At 45.8% G+C, this 22,664-nt stretch overlaps 1 protein-coding gene across 3 annotated transcripts; it reads right to left on the bottom strand.

Annotated features, from left to right (window-relative positions):
• Positions 1-969: 969 nt before the first annotated feature.
• Spart (spartin) lies at positions 970-22,512 on the bottom strand. 3 transcript variants are annotated; one of them, XM_050120232.1, is made up of 10 exons: positions 22,356-22,512; positions 18,943-19,034; positions 16,744-17,564; positions 13,558-13,755; positions 11,127-11,303; positions 9,446-9,569; positions 8,216-8,410; positions 7,644-7,802; positions 7,418-7,508; positions 970-2,862 (listed from the first exon to the last, which is right to left on the bottom strand). In XM_050120232.1, the coding sequence occupies exons 3-10, from the start codon at positions 17,560-17,562 to the stop codon at positions 2,592-2,594; spliced, it is 2,034 nt and encodes a 677-aa protein (XP_049976189.1). In that variant the 5' UTR covers positions 17,563-17,564; positions 18,943-19,034; positions 22,356-22,512; the 3' UTR covers positions 970-2,591. The 3 variants fall into 3 exon arrangements, with proteins under 3 accessions (XP_049976189.1, XP_049976190.1, XP_049976191.1); XM_050120233.1 differs by lacking the exon at positions 22,356-22,512 and adding an exon at positions 22,048-22,310; XM_050120234.1 differs by lacking the exon at positions 11,127-11,303.
• Between the last annotated feature and the right edge of the window lie 152 nt (positions 22,513-22,664).

Genomic DNA, 22,664 nt, shown 5'->3' with positions numbered 1-22,664 from the left:
GAGTTGCTTACCGGACTACAGGAGACAGACACATAGATATCATCAAAAAGCCTAGGCTAGCGTGGGTGTGACTGATGAGCCTTGCATTCCTTGGACTCAGTGAAGGACCTGCAGGCCCCTTGGCTAATTGGAGAAGCTCCTCTTCTCAGCAGCTGCACCTGCTTAGATAGCCTTGGGCAAGGACAGCCTTATTAGAATAAATATTAATAAATAGATACTCGGTCTAAGTACCTGGTTCCCGACAAAGCTCCGGAAACCCTTGGAGTCACAGAATATTGTCGTTTATTCATAATTCCCTTTTAAGCATTCCTGAGGAGTTCAATGTCACCTAGATGACGGGGCTGGTTGTCATACCTAGGCATGTAGTGAGAAAGCTGGGACTTCTGGCCCTGTCCTTTGAGTGCTCAGCCTTACAGGGAATAAATACAAGACTGGGACTGAGTCAATCTGCAATGGCCAACAATTTAATTATGCCTGCACAACCAGCCTCCTTAAAGATCTTGAACGGTAAAGTCTGGTGAGCAGAGTCACAAGTCTGAGGTGTGGTTTGCTGCAACCCTGTGGAGATGAAGTCATCTTCAGTCTAAGTCAGGAGGTCGGCACACTGTCTGTAAAGGGGTCAGTACTTTCAGTTCGGGGCCCTATGTTCTTACGACAGCTGGTGCATTGAGAAAAGCAGCCATAGCAAATGTGCAGACAAATGAGTGTAACTGCCCCAGTAAAAATTTATTTTTGGAAACAAGTGGCCAATTGGATCTGGTCAGTGGACCGCACTTGCATGTCTCTGGTCTAAGGTGGCTTTAAGCCAAGGCCCTAATACTTGCCGTTCTGTTTCTGAAACAAATGCAGAGACTGATGGGACAGTGTTTAACAATCCATTTCAACAACCACTACAGCCCATGAGAAAAAAAAAAAAACCATCTGTTCTGAATTCCTGAAATACGAGCCCAATAAATATTCTGAGGCCCAGCCATTTAGAGATCATTTTATTCTCAAAGCACATTCATTAACCAATTAATGAAATCTAAAGGTAGTCAACTACAGGTTCAGAAATGATTATAGTAGACATAACTATATAAACCAATATCAACCTTTAAAAGTCAACAAAATAATAAAATAGCCATGGGGTATTTAATTACATATTTGTAGCTTAAAGAATATCATCAAATGTCTATCCTGCCTTCCGCTGAAGCGGGAACTACCCACCAAAGGATTCCATATTCTTTACCTTGATAGGAATAGGTTTAAATCACTTACTGGCTTTTAGTATAAACTCTAATGACTGAGTGAAACATATTACTATCAGTAAGTGCAATGTTTATGTTTTACTGTCTGCAAATTTAGGAAAAATTTACAGAAGCAGATATGGAAACATGATTTCTTAAAGCCACTGACAATGACTTCAAAATTTAATAGAATATTAATCATACTTTAACATACCACACCCCCTCCCAAGGCTCGGGAACATGGGCGAAGAGGGGGTGCAAACACCATAAGAGTCAGAAGTCCAGGAAGACTGGCTGAACGACAGCTGGATACGACAGGGCTCCGACACTCACCACTGGGGCTGCCTCCACAACATAAACCACCTAACACCCCAGCATGGAACGGGCAAGGTCTCACAAACCCCCAGCCCGAGCTGAGGAGCTATTGACAGTTAATGGCTTCTGGGGAGGGAGAGTCGGTTTTCTTTAGGGGTATGGTCCCTGGCAGATGCTCCAGTGCATGGCCCCACCCCCATGGGCACATGGGCAGCACAGACCAGACTACTAGGTGGGTTATTTAAAACAGAAGAGTGTGAAGTTGGGAGGAGGGGTGAGGGTGGGCCTAGGAGGAGTTAGGGGAGAATATAATCAAAACAGTTTCATCCATGTACAAAATCCTCAAAGAATTAATACAAATCATTCTCTCAAAAAATTGCATACTCTCAATCCTAAAGACTTGAAGAAACCTTTTCTTCGGGTTAAATCAAAAGGCCATTTTGGTTCCTAGCAGAGAGGAGGTCTAGCAGATAAGAGATAACATTGCAGAACTGCATGGCACTTCACGGTCAGGCTCCTTCCTGTGTAAGAAAGACTTCTAAAATGTTATCTGAGAACACGCTTTAAGATCATGGTTTTATTTAGCTTTATATGCTGAAAATTCTGCTGGGTATCTCAAAGGTCCACAATTAGTGCAGAAAAGAGGCACTGACGTTAGGTCACTCATTCCCAGCATAAGAGAATTCATGTGGCTGTGAACATCACTTGTATAGTTTCCTACGTTGCTTTCTGAAAGCAGCACATATAAAAATAGATTGACATTAGGTTTAAGTAACATATATTATAAGCTTTATTTTAACTGCAAAAATATTTGAGCCACATTTAAGGGAAAATAAACTCACTGAGACTATAAACTGCATATTTCTAGAGGCCAGATGTAAGAGTACTGATTATTTTTCTTGTGAGTGGATACATGCCCCAAGTTTCTGACAGTCATTTTGTAGGAATGAACACACAGAAAACCCTGCTCCTTGTGTGGAGAATCCACGTCTGCTGTCTCCCACACTCCATCTGGTAAGGCTTTGGTGTAGGTCACTCCCAGAACTCTTGTTATTTATCTTTCTTCTTTGCTCCTTTCTCCTCCTCTTCCTCCTCCTGCTTTTCTGTGTTTCCGCCCACATCTGCGCTTGCTCCTCCCTGGCTTTCCTTCTGAGAGCTGTTAATGATCTGGTAGTCCTCAAGGAGCCTGTGCCCCGTCTGCTTTGCGGTTCTCTTCACCATGGCTTTGATACCAATGTTGTCGATATTGTAGGCGGTGAGGCCAACGTTGATAGCGGAGTCCACCGCATTGTGTGTAGCTTCTCCTGCATTGTGCCCATACCTTTGGAAAAACAAAAAGGGCAAGAATGGCATAATATTTTTGAAAACATTCTCCTGAAATCAGGAGCGATTGAGTTATATGTCTTCTGTGCCATTCTTGAAAGCAAAACTGAAAACGGTTTCAATTTAGTTAATAAGTAAAGACATGGGAGAGAATAAAAACCAATTACAAAGCTGCCCTTTTAGCAAAAAAAAAAAAAAAAGTGTGTGTGAAGATAAAAGACTAGCTACAACGGTAATAAAAAAATTGGTGAAAAAATCCCTAAACATAAATTAAAATAAACATTGTTAGTCATTTGTTTAAATCTCTACTTCACTTCTCAAAGTAACAAATGTAGATGCTCCTTAATCCAGCATCTACAGGACAACTAACCTTCGGCATCACAAATGCCCTTAAACCATGAGCATCTATCTACAGCACACGGAACCTCAGGTATCACAAATGCCCTTTAACTCACGAGCATCTAAGGAACACTGAACCTCAAGCATCACAAATGCTCCTTAACCCACAAGCGTTTGGTTTGCCTTTAAGCAGAGATCCTGTGACATTCTCCTGGCACACCACTCCACTGCCAACTCACTGGCCATCTGCTGTCTTTAGAACCTGCAAAATACACAGAAGCCCTGGACCTCTGCTGTTCTGTCTGTCCGTCCAGACATGTCACGACTTGATGCCTCACGCGCCTTGAGCAGTCCCTGCTACTTTCTTAGTTCTAACCTGCTTAGATGGCCCATGCACCCTGCCTCACTGACAACCAATTCTATCTGACTGCCCTTTCTTCCTCGATAGCTCACCGTTGTCTATACAGGATGTATTAATGGCAACTGTTAACATCTTTGTTTATCTCACTAAATATAAACCCCACTACAGAGGGAAATCTTTGCTTTGTTCATAAATGTACCCTATGCTTCTGAGCGTCTGGCATCCAGTAAGTGTTTCATGAATGAATGATATGATCACTTATGGTGTTATCTCCCCCAACTCCTCCTCCCCAGCCCTCCTTCCTGCATGTACCAAGCTTACTGCAAGCTCAACCCTCTTGCCTCTGCCTTCCATTGTTGGCATTACAGGCAGGTACCATTATGCCTGACTTGTCTCAGATTCTTCACCCAGCATGCAACAGGTCACCGTACAGTCAACTGCACACCCATGTTGATCACTGCTTTCTGCAGTAATCAAGTGACAGAATCACCTAGGTGAGCATCACTGGCTGAATGGATAAAGAAAACCAGTGAGCTATGCACACGATCCAGCTAGCTCAGCAACAAGGAGGTGAAACGCTGTCATTAGAAGGGAAGTGAGCAGAACCATGTTCAGTGAGAGAAGCTGCTGTCACACAGACCACTGCCGGATTGTTTCTCTTAGACATGAAATCTGAGGTGGGTGGAAAATTCGAGAGTAAAAAGTAGAGTCTATTCGGGATATGAGAGAAGAAAAGGGGGACAGAAAGGGCAATATAGATGTGCATCATTTACATACATGGATATGTAATAATGAAATTTACTATTGTGCACAATTAATATAGAGCAATGAAAAATGCATAGTAAAATACATAAAAAATTATAAAAGTATACACAAGTACTTAATATTGACAGTGCTAGTAAGTCCTTAACACTGCAGCTCTGAGGAACTAATCTGAACACTACAAGGACACCACAATACTCCTCCCCTCTGCAATTTTACCCTTACCCTGGTGACAGACTTTTAAAGCTTTGCTGATCCACAAAGCCCCGCCTATACAACAACCAAAGCCAAGGTTCAAATCCCCTACAAGGGAAATCTCACGGAGAGAGCTGTCACCTCTGGACTTAATACATTTATTCATTTATTTGTGTGTGTGCCAGTGTGAGGAGGCCAGGAGTCAGTTATCTTTTTCCGTTGTGCAGCACCGAGCGCAGGTGGCCGCTTGGCACTGAGGGCCAGCCCTTGACATTTTATACAAACACTGATCTGCTTTTTGCTTTAAGGAATCTACTGCCAGCCCGCCTGACCAGAACAGACTTGCAACACCCTGGCTTTTCCAACCCATTGCTGTCAGTCCAAACAGCTTACTGTGGCTTAGATGGCTCCCCCAACCTTTCCTCAGCAGGGAATTAGTAACTACAAACAATAGAACCCACAGTCAGTCAAATCTTATCTCACAATCACCCTGGAATGTGGACTTCCTTATTAGGCACAGCAGAAAAGTTTCCTGTAACTGCTTTCTGCGACCCTCAGCACCGCAAAGGGTTGGCTGCCTTGTAGAAGACACACCACAGCCGAGGGAGTTCTCAGCGGATCCACCAGCTAAGACTCAAACACCACAGCTGAGGGAGTTCTCAGCGGACCCACCAGCTAAGACTCAAACACCACAGCTGAGGGAGTTCTCAGTGGACCCACCAGCTAAGACTCAAACACCACAGCCGAGGGAGTTCTCAGCGGACCCACCAGCTATGACTCAATAAAAGAATGAAGTGTGGACTTCAGCAAGGAAAAATGACCATACCCTCTGGCAATGATAACCAGGAAGTCTTTAAAGCCAAGTCTGAGAAGATGAAAGGACAGTAGAACATTTCCTGGAGGACACTTTCCATCACCGTGGGGGCCACACAGAAATGGTGCTGTCTTCAAGAGCAGGAAATCATCAGAAGCATAAATACCCATCTCCGAATAGCTGGAACACTCACTCCTGCTCAGCAGTCAGATACCTCACGGAACAGGATATTTCTGTGTGCAATGCACTTCTAAAAGCTACACCGTCCTTGATGTGTTAAATGAGTGTCTTGGTCTCTTGACTTGTTCTTCAGACTGCGAGAACTGCTACACTGTGGGAAACTCACCCACCTGGGAGTCAGGAAATGACATCAGATACTATGATCATAAGACCAAGGCCAACTCTCCCTGCCTCTGCACTTCAAGTTCATAAAGATATATATTTGAAATCACTTAGAAAATTCCTAAGTAAGGAACTATGGGGCTTTCACTTGCTGTGTTTAATTTTTAATATGTCCTCATTTATTGGCTCTAATAGCCCTTACCCACAATTCCCCTAATAGATGCCTATTCCTCTCTTCCTAGGTAATTAACCACTCAGCCCTTTATTGCACTTCAACTCCAAATGTACTGCTCAAAACTCTTCAAATGCATGCATCTGGATAATTTCTATTTATGTATTTATTTTTACTTTTTAGTAAATGAGCATTTCAGTTACACTTCATGGACAAACACCACAACTGAAGGACAATAAAGTGACTCTAAAGATGTCCTAAGTCAGAGGGTCTAATGTAAACAAAGAAGACACCCAAAAGCCAGCAACTTAAATTTATTCTTTAATAACACTGCTAAAAAGTATTTGTTTCTCAGGAGTATTTGGAACCAGGTATATCCTGCCACCTTTGGCCTAGTTTAAACTAGTAGCCGTTATGTAGCTTGTTTGGGGGCACAGTTGACTCATTCCTCTCACTGGCTTAACTGCTTTCCCTCGACTACACAAGTGCTGACCACTACAAAACCCAATGCTGACACCACAGTCCTGTGAGTGACTTCCCCTTTCACGGTTTCTCTAAAGCAGCCAGCCTATCCCACCTCTGCCCCAAAGGCCTATGGACCTCAATAAGGCCACAGGCCCTCTTTCTTCTCCTCTTTGGCACGCCTGTCCTCCTGGTGCCCGGCCCCTGGCTGAGTACCTTGCTGCCTGCACACAGGGTGGAGTTCTGGAGTAAAGAGCTCTGCCTTCCTGTGCTTCCCTGTGCTGTTCCCACTGTGTTTCACCAGTCAATAACTGGACACAGATCTGAGGGGCCTCCTGTGATAAAGACACTGGCTATGAGTTGGACGCAAGCTTTAGGTCACCTGCTAAGGTGAAGGGGTCGGGGAATCTAACAGCAGCTAAGCAGGGCACACTGAAGTCAATTCTCTCCAGGGATCTCAAAGGCAAAGGAGGAGATCATGCCACCAACTATCAGATAAGCTGTGCAAATCTATCTCTGTCCTGTCTACTGACCGTGCGAAACAGACGGTGTCTCTAGTTCAATATAAATGTGCAGTGGGAACCATGACTCGGTAGTCACGGCAATGCTAATGCGGGGCCTCCAATCCAATCAAGTCTTTATCTTTTCCTTCAAGCACACACTTCCGTCAAAATTATGTAGTCAAAATTAAACACATTCTTTGCATTAATGAACATTTATAAAAATTAGCAGCATAAATCAAAGCCACAGGAGTTCAATCAGCAGCAGATTAACATTCTTCCCTATTTAGGAAACGGTGAGTAAAAAGTACGCTCATCAGAAATTTAAGTAAGGACATAAGCCGGACGGTGGTGGCGCACACCTTTAATCCCAGCACTCGGGAGGCAGAGGCAGGCGGATCTCTGTGAGTTCGAGACCAGCCTGGTCTACAAGAGCTAGTTCCAGGACAGGCTCTAAAACCACAGAGAAACCCTGTCTCAAAAAAAAAAAAAAAAAAAAAAAAAAAAAAAAACCAGAAATTTAAGTAAGGACATAAATCTTAAGCATCATGGATTGAGCTGATGATACAGGAGACTTATTTATCTCTAAAATGAAGCCGCACTTACTTGTATCTGACGGTTTGTACGGTTTCTGCAGACACATTGCTGACGATGCATTTAGCTGCACACTCCAAGCCCTGCCAGACAGTTGAAAATCCTGTAAAGGTATTTAAAAGTCAGTCTCACCTAAGGTACACAGCCTGCCTGAGTGTCTCAGGTAGCTCAATGCCCTTCCAGGAACACAACAAAAATAAAAACAAAATAACAAAACAAACCCAGGGCCGTTTGTTACCTTGAACGCTACTCGCGGCCACAACCATGGCACCATCCAGAGTGGACTTCCCATCTTTGTCTCTCTTAAGAGATTCTGGAAGGAGTTTGCTTCCATGCTTCTTGACATGCGGAGCGAGCTCTTTGCCAACGCAATTTGCTACTGTGCAGACGCCATCAACTAACACAACCACAGACAAAAGGCTCAGAGGAACTGCTCTCTTGTTACCACCTGCCTCACGCAAAGTTCTCAAAGGACCATCCCCAACTGCTTTTCTGCGTGGCTGCTACTGTCTCTGTCAGCTGTTGCTATCTCTCTGGAAACCCTGCCTCTCGGACAGACTTCTGTTAGAAAGAAAACCACCCACTTCCATTTTTACTGAATTTAAGGGAAATCCACTGAAGACTGGTGTGACTCTATAAAAACAAATCTTGGGGCTGTGATGCTAAAGTGTCACCTGGGGAGACAGACAGGTGGATGCACTGCTGGGCTGCAAGTGTAACGGTGGGGGAGGGGAGCCAACGTCATCTTACTCTTTCCCTATGGAGCAATAGAGCCTCTGTACCCAGCCCAGAGGAAGCGCAGGCACTTACCCAGGAACTGGCTGACTTTCGCTGCCCCTCCAGTTGCCTGCTTCGCTATGTAGAGGCCCTTGGTGACAGCTGGGCTCACTTCCACCGGTTTTTCCTCTGGTTGGATGCGCTCTCGGAGTTTAGAAGCCCCTTTTTGGATGGCTTTGCCAGTAAATTCAGCACCTTTGACTAAACCCCAGCTCACCCAGGAAGCACCTTGTTCAAGGGAAATTTAAAATTGCAGCAATTATGGCTAGTTATGTCTTTAAATCCTCTAATAACACGAGCATAAAACAAGGTTCAGTAGTAGATCCTACATGGGCCATGGGCATGCCAACCGCATACCTACTAAGCACCATCATCCTGAAGCCCATCAAATTATTAGTTGTGTGAATGCAGGACAGTTCTCTGTGACCTCAAGGCTGCGTGAGGTCAAGGTGCTGGTGGGAGATACTGTGGACCTAACAGACAGACCCTTAGGTCAAGCATTATTACCTCAAAGGGAAGTATAGGGCCCTAGGCCCTGCGGCTGCTGCTCCCCGTTTCTCATCTTCTCCTGTTCTGGCAGTCTTATGAGAGAGTACCCACCCAGGGACTGCTGCCTCCTGAGCCACAAGACAACTTTTTTGCTTTACAGAGGTCTCTAGCTGTAGCAGCAGAAAGCTACTACACTTTTAAAGATGAATGAGAAAGTTTTCACTCTCTTGGGAAGGAAGCATCTTAGACTTTGCTGCTGTAACAAACACTGCAAAATTGCAGTTGATAAGCAGCAGAGATTTGCTTCTTGGAAAGCCAGGACTGGGGTGCTGTCGAGGCACTCCTGACGGCACTGGAAGCAGGGCAGCCTCCAGGGCCCCTTGAATGAAGAACCAATCTCGATCACAAAGGCTCCTCCCTCACAACCCAGTGGCTGTTCAAAGACCTCACCTTCTATTTTGTGATTTTGGGGATTGCTGCTTCAACATGGGGATCTTAGAGGGCATGAACCCCAGAACATGACACTGGGGGAAGGGGAGAAAGGATGAGAACACACGAGACAGGACATGATTTGTGCTCACATCTTTTTGATAGCTGAGGGATCCCTGGAAGAACGCACTCTTACACAGCAATGTGCTGCCTTCTCGGAAGCCCCGCCCTTCCACCTGTCAGTCAGTATTTCTAATCTGTTATTTAATATATAAAAATCTATAAGCAACACTTTTATTGGTTCAAGGTTTGACACCTTGGGGGCTGACGAACAGCTCTGGGTACCTGACAGAATGTTGTGGGCCACTTTCTCGCTCCATTCAGGCAGTTCTTTCGACTTTTCTTCTGAACTTGGCTCACAGGGCACAATCTGACTCAAATTAACTTCTTCGCTTGGAGTATCTTTAGTCTAAACAGTAAAAATGGTTCGAAATGTAAAGATTAGTGAAGTACAAAGGAAAGAAAGGAGAGCGTTACATAACAGACTGTCAACAAACACTAGCTGAGGCGAGGGAAAGCATCCACCTTGTTAATAAAAACAAAAAAGAGAAAACCAGAATTGCCACAAAACTGGAAAGGCTCTGGTCTTTAAAAAGCTCCCACTGATGAGCTCTAGGTAGAAATACAACTCCAACACAGCACCTACTAAATCAGAGTCAAGCTAGCCATGTCCTCCTCCCACCAGCTCGTGACCTGTGTCACACGGCCATCACCCCTCAAAGTTGCACGGCTACGGTACTGTCAGGATGAAAGATTAGATGACTCCGCCAGTAAGGAAGGATGTATCTAAGTGAACCAGCTTTGGTAGAAGAAAATGTTCAATTTGACACCTGAATATCGAGCTACACAATGACCTGCCATCCCACTTAAATGGAAACACCAGTACACCAGCTCTTCACAGACAGCATCAAAGGGTTTGGCCAACACCCAAACTCAAGGCCAAGTTCATCTATTCTAAGAACCCAGAAGCAGGATAACCACAGACCTCAGAGTGTTATAAAATAGCTGGAAAGAACAAAGATTTTTCGTGCCCAACGGATTACAAAGAACGTGGCTTTAAAAAAGATAAGAGGATTGTGGAATTTATAAACACACACACACACACACACACACACACACACACACACACAAACAACTCCCCAAAACAAAACAACTCTTCTTTATGGGAGAAGAGCTACCTGTCAGTAAAACCCAAAGAAAATCTGTATCACTGGGGCCAATGTCTCCAACATATAAAAACTCCTGGAGACTGAGCAGAAAAAGATTAATGACCCAATAGTAAAAATGGGTGTAGAGGAATAGATAGTACACAGTGTGCTTACCACCATCCAAAACAAAATGAATGTAAACTACAATATTCTGAAATATAATTTCTTGACTATCACATTGTTAAGATATATATATTAAAAAAAAAAAAACTGGCCACCCACCCACTCTTGCCCAGTCCGTGAGGAAAGGAGTATGTAGCTCCCCTGTCTGCATGGGATCCAGTGGATGCCTGAAGTCACAAGGCAGTGTTCAGTTCCGCAAATATTAAGAAATATTAGGGCTAAGCTTTTCCATACATATGATATATAATCTATATGATAAAATTTAATTTGAAATTATCAACAAGAAATAATACATAGAATAATTAAGATATGTTTTACAAGAGCAAAAGCAGAATGATTTCTTCTTCACAATTTCACAGAAAATCCATTCTCCATTTATTTATTATTTATTAGGGGAAGGAGCACAAATCCAGAGCAAGCTCTTAGCCAACAAGCAGAGGAAGCATTAAAAAAAAAAGTATGTGGTCCTTAGTGTAAAAATAAAAAGCTTTTGAAATACTGAAGGAGACACAAAGTCTTAAAGCAGTGTGAGCAGAAATGCTAGGTAGCCCTGCTTGGGACTGACAGTCTGTGACATGCTGTTGTGGCGGACGGCCGTCAGACTGGGAGCACACTCCACTGACTCTTTAACTTGCCTTTTTCCCACGCTTTCCTTTATGGCGTGCATCCTTGCTGCCTTGATCTATTGAAGAATCTGAAGAACCCGACTGCCTGATATCGGTGCCAGAAGCTTCCTTCCGTGGCTCAGAGGGGTGTCTTGCTCTCCCAGGGATCTGGAATTCATCTTCTCCTTCTGCTCTATTCCAGTTTGCCTGGAGCATAAAGGACTGGGCTTAGCTCAGCTGGTCTTTGCAGGACATTCCTCTGGGTACACTACACCATGTGCTCATGACACACATGTTCAAACACCAGTGTCTGAGTGCACAGATAACTACCGTTGCTGGTTTCCCTTGTGTGTGCAGCCATGTGTGCTCATGCCATGAAGTACATGTGACAGTCACAGGACAGTCTTGGGTGTTGTCATCATCGTCAAACCACTGGCGTTGTAAAGGGTCTCCTGCATGCCATTTGGCCAGGTACATCTTGGATTCCTGGAGATCTTCCTGCCTCTGCTTCCCTAGCTGGACAGGGCTGTGCTGGGATTACAGATGCTTTTAGCAGGTCTGGAATCCACGCTCCTGAGCCTTGAGAACAGGTGCGCTGCCCTCTGAGCCACAACTAGACCTGGCTTTCCCTGTCCACCCTGCTTCACCTCCTTACGAAACATTAGCCCTCTGGGGTTTGCTGGGTTATGCACATGGCTGACAGGGAAGCTCAAAAGAAAAGGCATAAAAGCAATCATTAGCAGGTGTTCATGTGAGTTACCTTGAAATGGATACGACTACTTTGGGATTTAATTAATGCAATAATAAACCTGAGGATATACAGCAAGTTGAGAATGTATTCAAAGGCGAGGAGTGAACAAAGCTCATGTATAAGTGCACTGTACTGTTGGAAGGGGTCAAGTGTCTCATTGGAAGCCACAGGCATTGTGCTGGCACATACTCTGCCGGGCGAGCAAAAGCTTAAATGTAAAAATCAGAGCCAATACTTTCAGCTGACAGCTGACACTCTGCAACAGCACAGAAACGAAAATAAAATAGAGCCGAAGAGCAAAATAACAGAGAGCAGCATCCTGCAACCCTGGAGTCTCCTTAGGTTCTTCCCTGAAGCCTGCCAGCGAGAGCCCACAGAGGGGAGGGCAAAGGTGTCCTTCACTAGGCCTGTGAGCACCTACACGTGACCACAGTGAGCACGATGGTTACTCTTGTCAGCGTCATGGGATTTAAAGCACCATGGGAGCCAATCTCTGGGCACATATGGGAGGCATTATTGAACCACGCTAACAGAGGCAGGAAGATCCACTCTAGGCAGCGCCATCCCTTGAGCTGGGGCCCTGACCGAATAAAAAGGGCAGAGGGGTCTGAGCACCGGCATTCATCTCCCTCTGCTTCCTGGCTGTAGATATACAGGACCAGCTGCCTCGCGCTCCTGCTGCCACGCGCAGCCCCGTGACAGGTTGTATCCTCCAAGCGTGAGCCAAAATCAACCTTCCCTTTCGTGAGTCCCTCTATCCGGTGTTTTGTTGCAGCAGCAAGTGACTAATACAGCAAGTGAGCAGTAAAGCTGGATGTGGCCAGATCCACTCGCCCACATTCCAGTCTCCACACACGCCTTCCTGTGGACACACAGGCAGTGATGTACTACACAGAGGCTGTGTGTTATGTCACCACTGTTAAGTTACTGCACACACGCACACACACAGGCACACACTCACATGCACACACGTGGGCACACACACACATCTACACAGAGGCTGTATGTTATGTTATACACACACGCTCACACACACACACACACACACACTACCTGGCTATATCCTTAGCTTCCCCTGTCCCTGCTCATCGCACACTGCCACTAACAGTTTAACAGTTTAATGAAAGAACCCAATACCTGGTGACTGCAGGAAAACAAAAGATTACACTGCCATGCTGTCAACTGAGCTTATCTGCAAGTAACTGCCAACACTCATAATTTTTAGAAAAGAAACTTTACCACTCATACTTAACTCCTTGGGACCATGTATCATGTTTTATTTGGCCTTCATTCACCATGAGAATATTGTGTCAACCAAAATCTCTCTCAAATACCATTTACACACCTTATATGTCCAAGTCTACTAAAGCGGAATTATATTCAGAGTTTTACACCACTGTAAACCCTGGTGAAACAGGCACAATCCACGGGGCATGACCACCTGCTAGCTGTCAATGAGAGCTTCAGTTCCCACCACTGCCCAGTGAGGTGGACATTACCACTGACCCCGTGTTACAGTGAGAAAATTACAAACAGAGCAGGCTGGTAACAGCTAGGCTAACAGCTACCACACAGTGAATTTAACTCCAGCGCCTACAATCTGCACAGCCGGCAGCAGACAACTCTCATCTCCCTGAAGCTTGTTACGGGTCTTTGGAAGTACATCTTTGGTGCGCATGCTTAAGTCAGTTTACCTAGGAATCTGGTTACCTGGAGCCGAAGGTCAGACATCTGCCTCAGCAGATCCTCAAACAGCTCTCTGTCCTCTTCTGGGAGCTCGGATGACAGAACGACCCCTACGAAGCACCCTGCGGCTTGTAACATGGTGTCTGGAAACATGTAGGCTCCCGCGGTGCACTTCAGAACTGGAGATCTATCAGGAACTAGAGGGTACAACCAGTCACACACCTGAAAGAAATGGGGAGAACAGGCCGTCAGTGAGGGGACTGCCATGAAAGTGCTACATTAAAAGCAAACCTGTCAGGGTTTGGTGCAGTTTAGCATCAAGCCGCATAAGTAAACCATCCTCTACCTTGGTCTTCCTGCATTAAAAACCTCTGTAAACACCCTGCTAACAGTCTTCCTGCGGTCTTAGGGCTCCTGAGTTTGACTGAAGATGATGCTAGCTTTAGATAAAAGATGGTTAATACAAACCGGGGGCTGATTATTCTAATTAGCTCCTTTTACAGCACGAAATGACTTTCCAGTACAGTACTGACGCTACTATCCATTTAATCCTCACAGCATCCTATCAAACTGGCTGGTCCTTTTCACTGTTAACCGGCAAACAAAAGGATAAAATTGTCATATTAACAGGGTAACCAGTAATGTTCTGGTTAAACATATTACATCCTCAGAAACCTATCATTTCTTTATAGTGAAGATGTAAATCTTTTCTTGAAGCATGGTATTTATGCTCCACAAGCACAGCTGGTCATTCCTTGCTCAGTGTCCACCGATTAACCTTCTCCTCTCACCCCACCCACACACCTTGGCTCCCAGTAGCCATTGTTCCACTCTCGGCCTTTAGACCAGGTGGCACTTGGCTCTCTGTGTCTGGCTATTCTCACTGAACAGAATGGCCTCCAGTTTGTGTGCACAGTTCCCGATCACATACATGTACCACGATTTCTTCATTCATTAATCCCCGTGAACAATTAGGTCATTTCCATTGTGAAAATGGTCTGCCACAGTCGTTTAACGACAAAAGCGGAGGCACAGCCGGGGCACTTAAGTTCTCAGCACTGACAACCACAAAGTGCAGCTTGCATCTAAGCACATTCTTTATGTTAGAGACATGGTTTAGGTTTTGCTTTGCCAAGTGTCCGGGGAACCTGATGTGACAGACACAGAGCAGAACACTGTATGCTACTGGGGACTGAGACTAAAGCCAAATGATACTGATACTGAGGTGCCACCTAGGGAGGTCAATTTTTCCCAGCACTCAGACTTAAGTTCATATCCTGGCTATCCAAATCAGAATTCCTAAATGTATTCCTCTGTCATGTATTTCACTCTCTAGCAACTGAAGTATAAATGTCCCAACCTTAGAACACCATCCACCATAAAGAAACCCAAGGGATCGAGGGATCATTCCATTGATCAATCTACTGAAACAAAAGGATCTCGGACACATCGCCCCCTGCTGACCAGCAGAAGATAAATGCGCAAAGACTACATGCTCAAGGCTGACGAGGGCCTGGCAAACATTTTCAAAATTTTTTAATGGATTTTCTTCTCTATCTCAGAATCCATCAATTTTGACTATAGTAAAATTCAGGTAGATTAGAACAAAGCTGACTACAGTGTTTTCTAAAGTATGGTGTGACACCAGGGAACTCAGAAACTTAAACAACAAAAACCCAACAACTCAGTAGGTACTTACCTAATGTGTATTAGAAAATCTGATTATTGAACATAATTCTACCCTCATGTCCTAAACAGATTAATAATGATTTTTATAGTATAGGAGATTTTACTTAATTTCTAACTGATAGCTGTGATTTTTGTTGGTTTTGTTTTTTTTTTAGGATAAATATATTCAGTAGACACTCATTAACTCTTCAGAACACTGCTACAAATAGCTAATATGTGAATGACAGTCAATTAATGAAACGTGGGGTGCAATTCTACTTTTTATTTCGGACCCAAAAGCAATGTATGTAAAATGTTAAGAATCAAACTGAATCAAGTAAGAAAGACAAACTGCTGGTGGAACCGGAGCATCTTCTCAGCTGAGATCCAGCAGCCAAGGTCCGGCCATCTTTCTGATGCTCTCTTCCTGCACCTCTGGAGCCAAGGACCCAGAGAGCTCTTAGGCCCCATGACTATGCAACACTGTGGCCAGACCAGCAGAAACTCTCTACAGCCCCTCCCCTAACCTCAGTCTTGAGCCTGCTCTTGTTAACCCTAAGGCTTCCTTCTTAAGATAATAGTCAATGCCTCTTGTTTAGTAATGAATCTTTCAACTGTGCCCCAAGAATGTTTTCCACATCTCTGATTAGCTTCCAACCATTGTTAAGCGACTTTCAGCTTGGCTTCCACAAGAACAAGAGCAAAGCAGGCAGCCAGTGCCTAGTTCTATTATCTTATCTGACTCTGGGCACAGGCAACCGCTTTGTTTAAACAGTGATGTCTCTTCAGCACAACCCCACTGAATGTACACGGCGACGTCCCAGTTTTCAAGAGCCTATCTCCCAGCACCTACACGCAGCCCTTTCCCAGCAGATGGCGGCAGCAGACCCCAGCAGACCCCACTAAGCCCACAGCGATGCCCTGACACACATTTTGCTTCTCATCAGTCTTTACTCTGGAACCATTCTGGCCATCCTAGCCGCAGTTCAGCCCTTTAGGCCAGGGCTTTGCAGCCTCGCCTGACTGAGGTTTAGGGATGGATAATTTTCCTCCTGATGAGCTATGCTGTGTGACCACTGAGCAGTTCCTCTGGCCGCTCTATTCACCAGGTAACTATCACCTTCAGTGTAATGAAAACACTTGCAGACACTTTCAAAAAAAGATCCCTCAAGGGGCAAAACCGCCCCTGGCAGAGTGGTTCTAGGCTAGTCCAGACCCCCAGGTGGGTCTTGATAATGTCTGTGGATATTCACGGTCATATATTAGCATGATTCATATAAATTCCCTTCGAAATTCAAGTAACTGCATTTCTTCTTCAGACAAAACATAGCTTTCTTAGGTCCTAAAATCAATCAAAAATAAAACCAAAACCAGATTTTTTAACTTTAAAGAGAGGAAACGCCAGGACACACGAACATGGATGTATTTAGAACTCTGTAGACTCTCCTCTTATTCTGGATGTGTTACAAACATCAAATAATGAAAATGAGGTACACCACCCATTTCCAGGCTTACACTCACACATTGCTTCTAAGAGCTTACCTGGAGAAACCCAGGAGGGCGGTTCAGAACCGTATCCAGAGAATTATCCAAGAACCTCACGATGCGCAGGTACCCAGGGTATGACGGAGCACTAACCTCTCCCGCAGGGTTTACAAAAAAGATCTGCACTCCGTTTGGTATCAAAATCAGCTCATCTGCATCGAGCCCCAAGGACTCGAGAGGGGGAGGCTGGGAATGGTTCCTATAGAAGTCTTCTCCCACTGAGGAGATCTCCCCGGAGTCTGTTCCGTAGGAAACAGTGTAGTGACCCTCAGCAGCCTGGGGGGTGTAGGCTGGGGGTGCTTCAGCGGGACAGCTGGGCGAAGGTAAGGGCCCAGCAGAAGGTGCAGCACCTGGGCTGGCGCCTGTGGCACCTGCACCAGAGACACTGCCATCTACTTCAGCAGGCTGGGGGGCTGAACTAATGGAATCTGGCTCTGGGGACTTCTTGCATGTATCTTTAGGAGGGAACTCTGGGTATAACTTGGGCACATCCTGAAGGTCGTTCCGTAGAGATGTGGCAAGGCCCTTCTCTAGGATCTCTAGCCTGGTGCGGACATTCTGAAGGGTTTCTTTCATCTTCTGCTGCATCTGTCTGGCGGACTCCCATGCAGGGCCTGAGCGCCCCGGCTCTGCTGCCGCGACACTGATGCCCCTAAGCAGGTGTCCTATTCCTTGCTTGTAGTAGTTCTTTGCTTCTTCCTTCTGCCCTAGCTCATCCGTGCTCAGCCCTTTATTAACAAACAAAAAGGCCTTCTCGTAAGCTTCCTTGATGATCTTAATCTCAGCAGGTTCTCCATTTCCCGGCTCTCGCTCCATCTCTGAAAGACAAGAAACATCGCCAGCCATTACCCAGTTAGCTTTTTGCGTACATAGCCCTCTTTCCCACACGAATGTATTTCAAGGACGGGCCTGCCTGTTCACAACTGCACACCCAATCCTTCAGACAAAACACGCAGGATCAACTTTATAGTTGATAAATAAATGTGCCCAATCCTAAAATACCATAAAGAGGACTAGAGAGATGGATCAGAGTTTAGCTCCAGGCTCCAGGGGACCTCTTCCCAACACACTAACCCCCTGGACTGGGGAAGTGGATCCCTGGGGCTCACTGGCAGGCTAAAAGTCTACTTGGTCAGCTCCAGGAGCATTCCAGATCCCTTCTCAAAAGAAAAACAAGGTGATGGCTCCAGACGGAGAGCCCCGCCCACAGCTGACTCAAGGGGAAAAAAAAATCTGTAAGATAAAAGATAAGCATGTGCCCAAAAGGACACCCCTCCCTCCCCCAAAAAAATAGCTTTTAGAGATCACACATAGCTGGAAAGTAAATTCAGTAGAGAAAATGTTTATAAAGTTCAAGAAAATGTCCAGAAGGGATAGCAATGAAATAAAAGGCTGAACAGGAAATTGCAATAAAATTAGAACTTTGTCTAAAAGGCCCCGTGTGAAGGACAAAACGCTCTGAAATGCAGAATAGAGAAAATGACGGGTGGAAAGAGTAGCAAGAGTAACTCAGATAAAAGAGGAAGCAGAAATCCCAGGAGCCGACAGCAGCCTTGGGGGGCCTGAGAGGGGTGTGAGGCAGACCTCAGGACAGTTCTGTGCACAGTACAGTTAGTGGAATCCCAGGGCTGAAGACAGAATTCCCAAGGTACTTCCAGAGTGACATAGCCAGACTGGAAGACACTTCAGAAAGCATTCAGGAAATAAAAACCCGCAATTTCTGGTGTGTTTCTAGGTTTTAAGGAAAATTTATACAACCCTGGGAGAATGCAGGATTTAATTAGTAAAAATGAAAAATCAGAGATAAAAATCAAGACAATTATTAACTCCAGATAAACATACCAAACAAAACCCATAAAGTAATCTGGGCATATTCAGCTTCTCTTGGTGTCTAACATTGAAAATAGAGGATCTTGACGTTAGCAAAATGATGCAACAAACTGTACTGAGGGAACAGGAAAACGGGTGGATGGAAAGTTTGTGTGCCAGGATGAAGGCGCTAAAACCTCTGTAGTGGGACTTTAGCTGCAATGCCCAAGGCTGCACAAGCAGTAGTGTTAGCACACTGCTGAGAGCCACGGAGACACCAAGAACTGGGTCAGGAAACCCAACCGAGCAGCCTCTCGAAGGAAGCAGAGGGGCTGGCTTACAGGATATTTAATTTTTCATGTACGTGGTGAACGGCGAGTTACTTACTTTACAGAATAAATACAAGCCTTGCCACAGCCGCCTTGTCCGGGAGGATTACACTGCGGTCCACAAAATTAATTTTTATTTTCCGGGAACCACTAACAAAGTAAAAGGAAAGAGGTGAAATTTCAATGACAGCTTTTATTTATCTAATACAATGAAGTATTATTCCGCCATGTATCAGAATGAGTTGTGGAGTATTTTCCTCCTTTGTGCTTTGTCTTCCAAAGACAGCCTATCCTATACTTCAAAGTCTATGTCCAATCCAACGTAACCCACAGCAAACGCTCAATGCCCACACGTGCTGGGCACTCTAGACTCTTACAGCTTCTCGGGACAGGAAAAAAAAAAGTCAAGGGGCAGAAGAGTATTTCCATAGCTGTCTACACAATGAAGGGGCCACAGACTTCAGTAGTTGGACTTCTCAGAAGTGAAGAACAGACAGGCCAATAGCTGGTCCAGTCACAGCAGCTTCATGATAGTGGACAGAACACACTCAGCCCCCAGTTCAGGAACTATCACATACAAGTGGCCATATACAAACCTCTATTTGCCCTACCCCGGTGTTACTAATGAACTGAACCCAGCACTTCTCCTGGAATCCCACCCCGCCGTCTTCTTCGCAATACCACAGGTATCCACAGTCCCCAGCCACTGTCTCCTCCCAGAAGCCACAGGACAAACGTTCTATAGTTCATTTTTCTAGGGCACAAGGAGGCATGGACTCTGAAATGTACAAACTTCTAGCAAAGTCATCTACATAGTGCTGGGCCACATGTGTGGCTGGCTGGGTTGGGCTGCGTGTGGTTTCTGGGCAGCTGGCTGGGCCCGTGTGCTTAGAATAAAACAGAGAACTATTTTTTTTTTTTCGAGACAGGGTTTCTCTGTGGCTTTGGAGCCTGTCCTGGAACTAGCTCTGTAGACCAGGCTGGCCTCGGAACTCACAGAGATACGCCTGCCTCTGCCTCCCGAGTGCTGGGATTAAAGGCGTGCCCCACCACCACCCCCTAAAACAGAGAACTAAACAGAGGAAAACTGTCTACTATATGTCTTGAGAAGTTTGAAAAGTTGTTAAGGATTTCATATGCTTCTATTCTCAAAGTCTGGAACCAGAAAGGTCTTTGGAAGGCCAGTCTGAAGTAATCAAACACTCCATTAGCTTGATGATAAAAAAAAAAAAATGGTGGACTTTTAACTTTTAAACATTTATTTCTTCTTATCTGTACGTGAACAAATCTGAGTGTGAAATGTTGACGTGCCCAGGCCTGGGGAGGTCAGAGGACAATGCTGGGTGTGTGTATATCCTGGTCTTCTACCTGGTCTAAGACAGGGTCTTTTGCCTCCCTCACTCCCATCCCCTGCTCCACAGACAAGGCTAGCTTCTGGAAAGTCTCTTGTCTCTCCCTTCTATCTCTCAGTAGGAGGGCTGGGATTACAGGTTTTGGGGGGGATCTGAACTCAGGTCCTCAGGCTTAGCTCTTTACCCACTGACTCATCTCTTCAGCCCACTTAAACATTCTAATAAAAGATTTAAGAGTCACCTTCTTCAAATATAGCTATATGAACACTCATATGTGTGTGTATGTGGTTCATTTTGCACCAGCAGAAGTAAAATTCTGTTTCAAAATCCTCGGAAACTCGGCGCCATTCCATGACAGAAAACATAGCAAACAATGGTGCTTAAGGGAAATAGCAAGAGAAGTTAGTTCTAAGGCCAGCATGCCTGGTCTGCTACAAAAGAGGGGGCATGGGAAGGGTTCGTCATTTAAATTATATACTGATAAATTACACGTAGACATTTCTAGGGCACAAAATCATAGTGCAGTCTGACTTTTGAACTATTTTGATCTTTTAAAGATGTTATTATTTTTAATTATGCACATGTGGAGGGGGCAGGTGTGTGCACCTGAGTGTAGGTACCCAGAGGCACTGGATCCCCTGAGGCTGGAATTAGAGGCGGTTATAGCCCTAGGAACTGAACTTGGGTCCTCTGCAAGTGAAGTACCTGTTGCCTACTGAGCTCCATTGCCTGATTTTTTAAAAAAAAATAAAATAAAATATGGAATGATGAAATAAAGCTAACTAACTTACTCATCACCCCAGCTATATGACATTTAAAGAAAATGAAGAGAGCTGAGACCCAGTCTCAGTGCTGTGTACAATAACTAGTCCATGATCTGCTGTTGTCGGGAGACAGAACTGAGATCCCAAAACTACATCACTTACTCCTATCCCGGCAGAGATCATGGGGGACTGATACTCGGGGTGGGCGTCTAGTCGACTCCTGTACCATCCTAGCCAATCCTGGCTTGCTAGGGAACTGTGTGTTTCAGAAAGCACCATGCATGGGCAGCAAACCACAATCCACATTTGTACGTAAGTTTCCAGTTTCAAACAAGTCCTTCACAGCCATCAATGAAGACAATCAGGAAAGAGCACGAACTAAGAGTAAGTCCCTCGGAACTGGGAGCATTCTTCTACGGCCCTATTATTCGCCTAATCGCTTCAGTAAACTTTAAGACAGTTGCTAACTTCTTAGATATCCGAGGGTCATTTTACCGAGACAAAATTTATCTAATAAAAATTAGAAGGCAAGATCGTTAATGTATATATAATACAACACAGCAAGCCTCAAGGATCGTCAAGAAATATCACAACCATGGGAATAACGGAGCCAGCCGTACACTAACGCAATAAATAACGCAGCGTCACAAGACCGTGCGCATTCCCAGAGAAAACTTTTTCCAGATACGAAGTTAGGCCGCAGGGGTCCTCGGAGACGCTGGACGCCAGTAACCAGTGTGTTCCAATGAGCAACCCCCCCCCCCCCCCACGCCGTTCATCTCCAGTGCTGTTGCTCCTAGGAGCTAGCTGCCCAACTTTGGGCAAGCTCTAGGCTCTGGGGAGCTAGAAAGAAAGTCAGTGGGGTTTGGAGAGAGAACCGTGGAGGAGGCACACTAGGGATGAGCAGGGACAGGTATGGGAGAAATCACGCCGGGAACACGCAAGGATCAGGGATGGGAGGCCCCACACCATGGATGACCGGGGACTCCGAGACTGGAGAACCAGGACCGGGGGATGCGCGGGGACCAGGGATGGGAAGACCCGCACCAGGGATGCGCGGCGTCCTGGGGCGGGAGGATCTGGGACCTGAGAGCCGTTCCCGGGGCCAGCACTGCACGGGAGGGCGAAGGCTCCTTCAGAACTAGCAGGAATACCCTCTGCAGGACTTCTGGAAACTTCTCCGGTTAGAAGGGCTTCCCTGCAAGATGCCGGCGTGGCGCGGGCCGCAGCCCCCACAGCCTGCGGCGTAGCCCGGGTTAGTCCAGACTCACAAAGCCCCGCGTGACGCCCTCTGTGGCCGGCCCCGCCCACGCGTCACCACACCCGCGCCGAGCTGAGCTTTGGCCCACTCTGACCTTCCAGAAGGAGCACCGGACGCCAGCGGTCCGCTCCGAGCCCGACAGCCCACTGAGAGCGCGGGCACAGGCCTGACACCCTCCGGCCCCAGCCAGGCCCAGGCCACGTCGGACCGCGCCTGCGCACTCCCTACCGGCCGCCTCGGGGCCGCCGAAGGGACCCGGAGAGCGACGGGCGATGACAGCCTCTGGCCGCCAGGGGGAGCCCTAGGTCGAGCACTGAGGACCTGGAGACAAACGCTGGCTGGAGCCCAGGACCCTACCTGACCTGTCTGTCACCAGAGGTCTTAAATCTGTGACACATAAAAC

This window comes from Alexandromys fortis, unplaced genomic scaffold (genome assembly GCF_014885135.2).
Source record: "Alexandromys fortis isolate MF-2015 unplaced genomic scaffold, M_Fortis_MF-2015_v1.1 scaffold_172, whole genome shotgun sequence".
Taxonomy (NCBI): Eukaryota; Metazoa; Chordata; class Mammalia; order Rodentia; family Cricetidae; genus Alexandromys; species Alexandromys fortis.
Note: the sequence above shows the minus strand (reverse complement) of the source record. Positions and strands in the feature narration are given on the sequence as shown.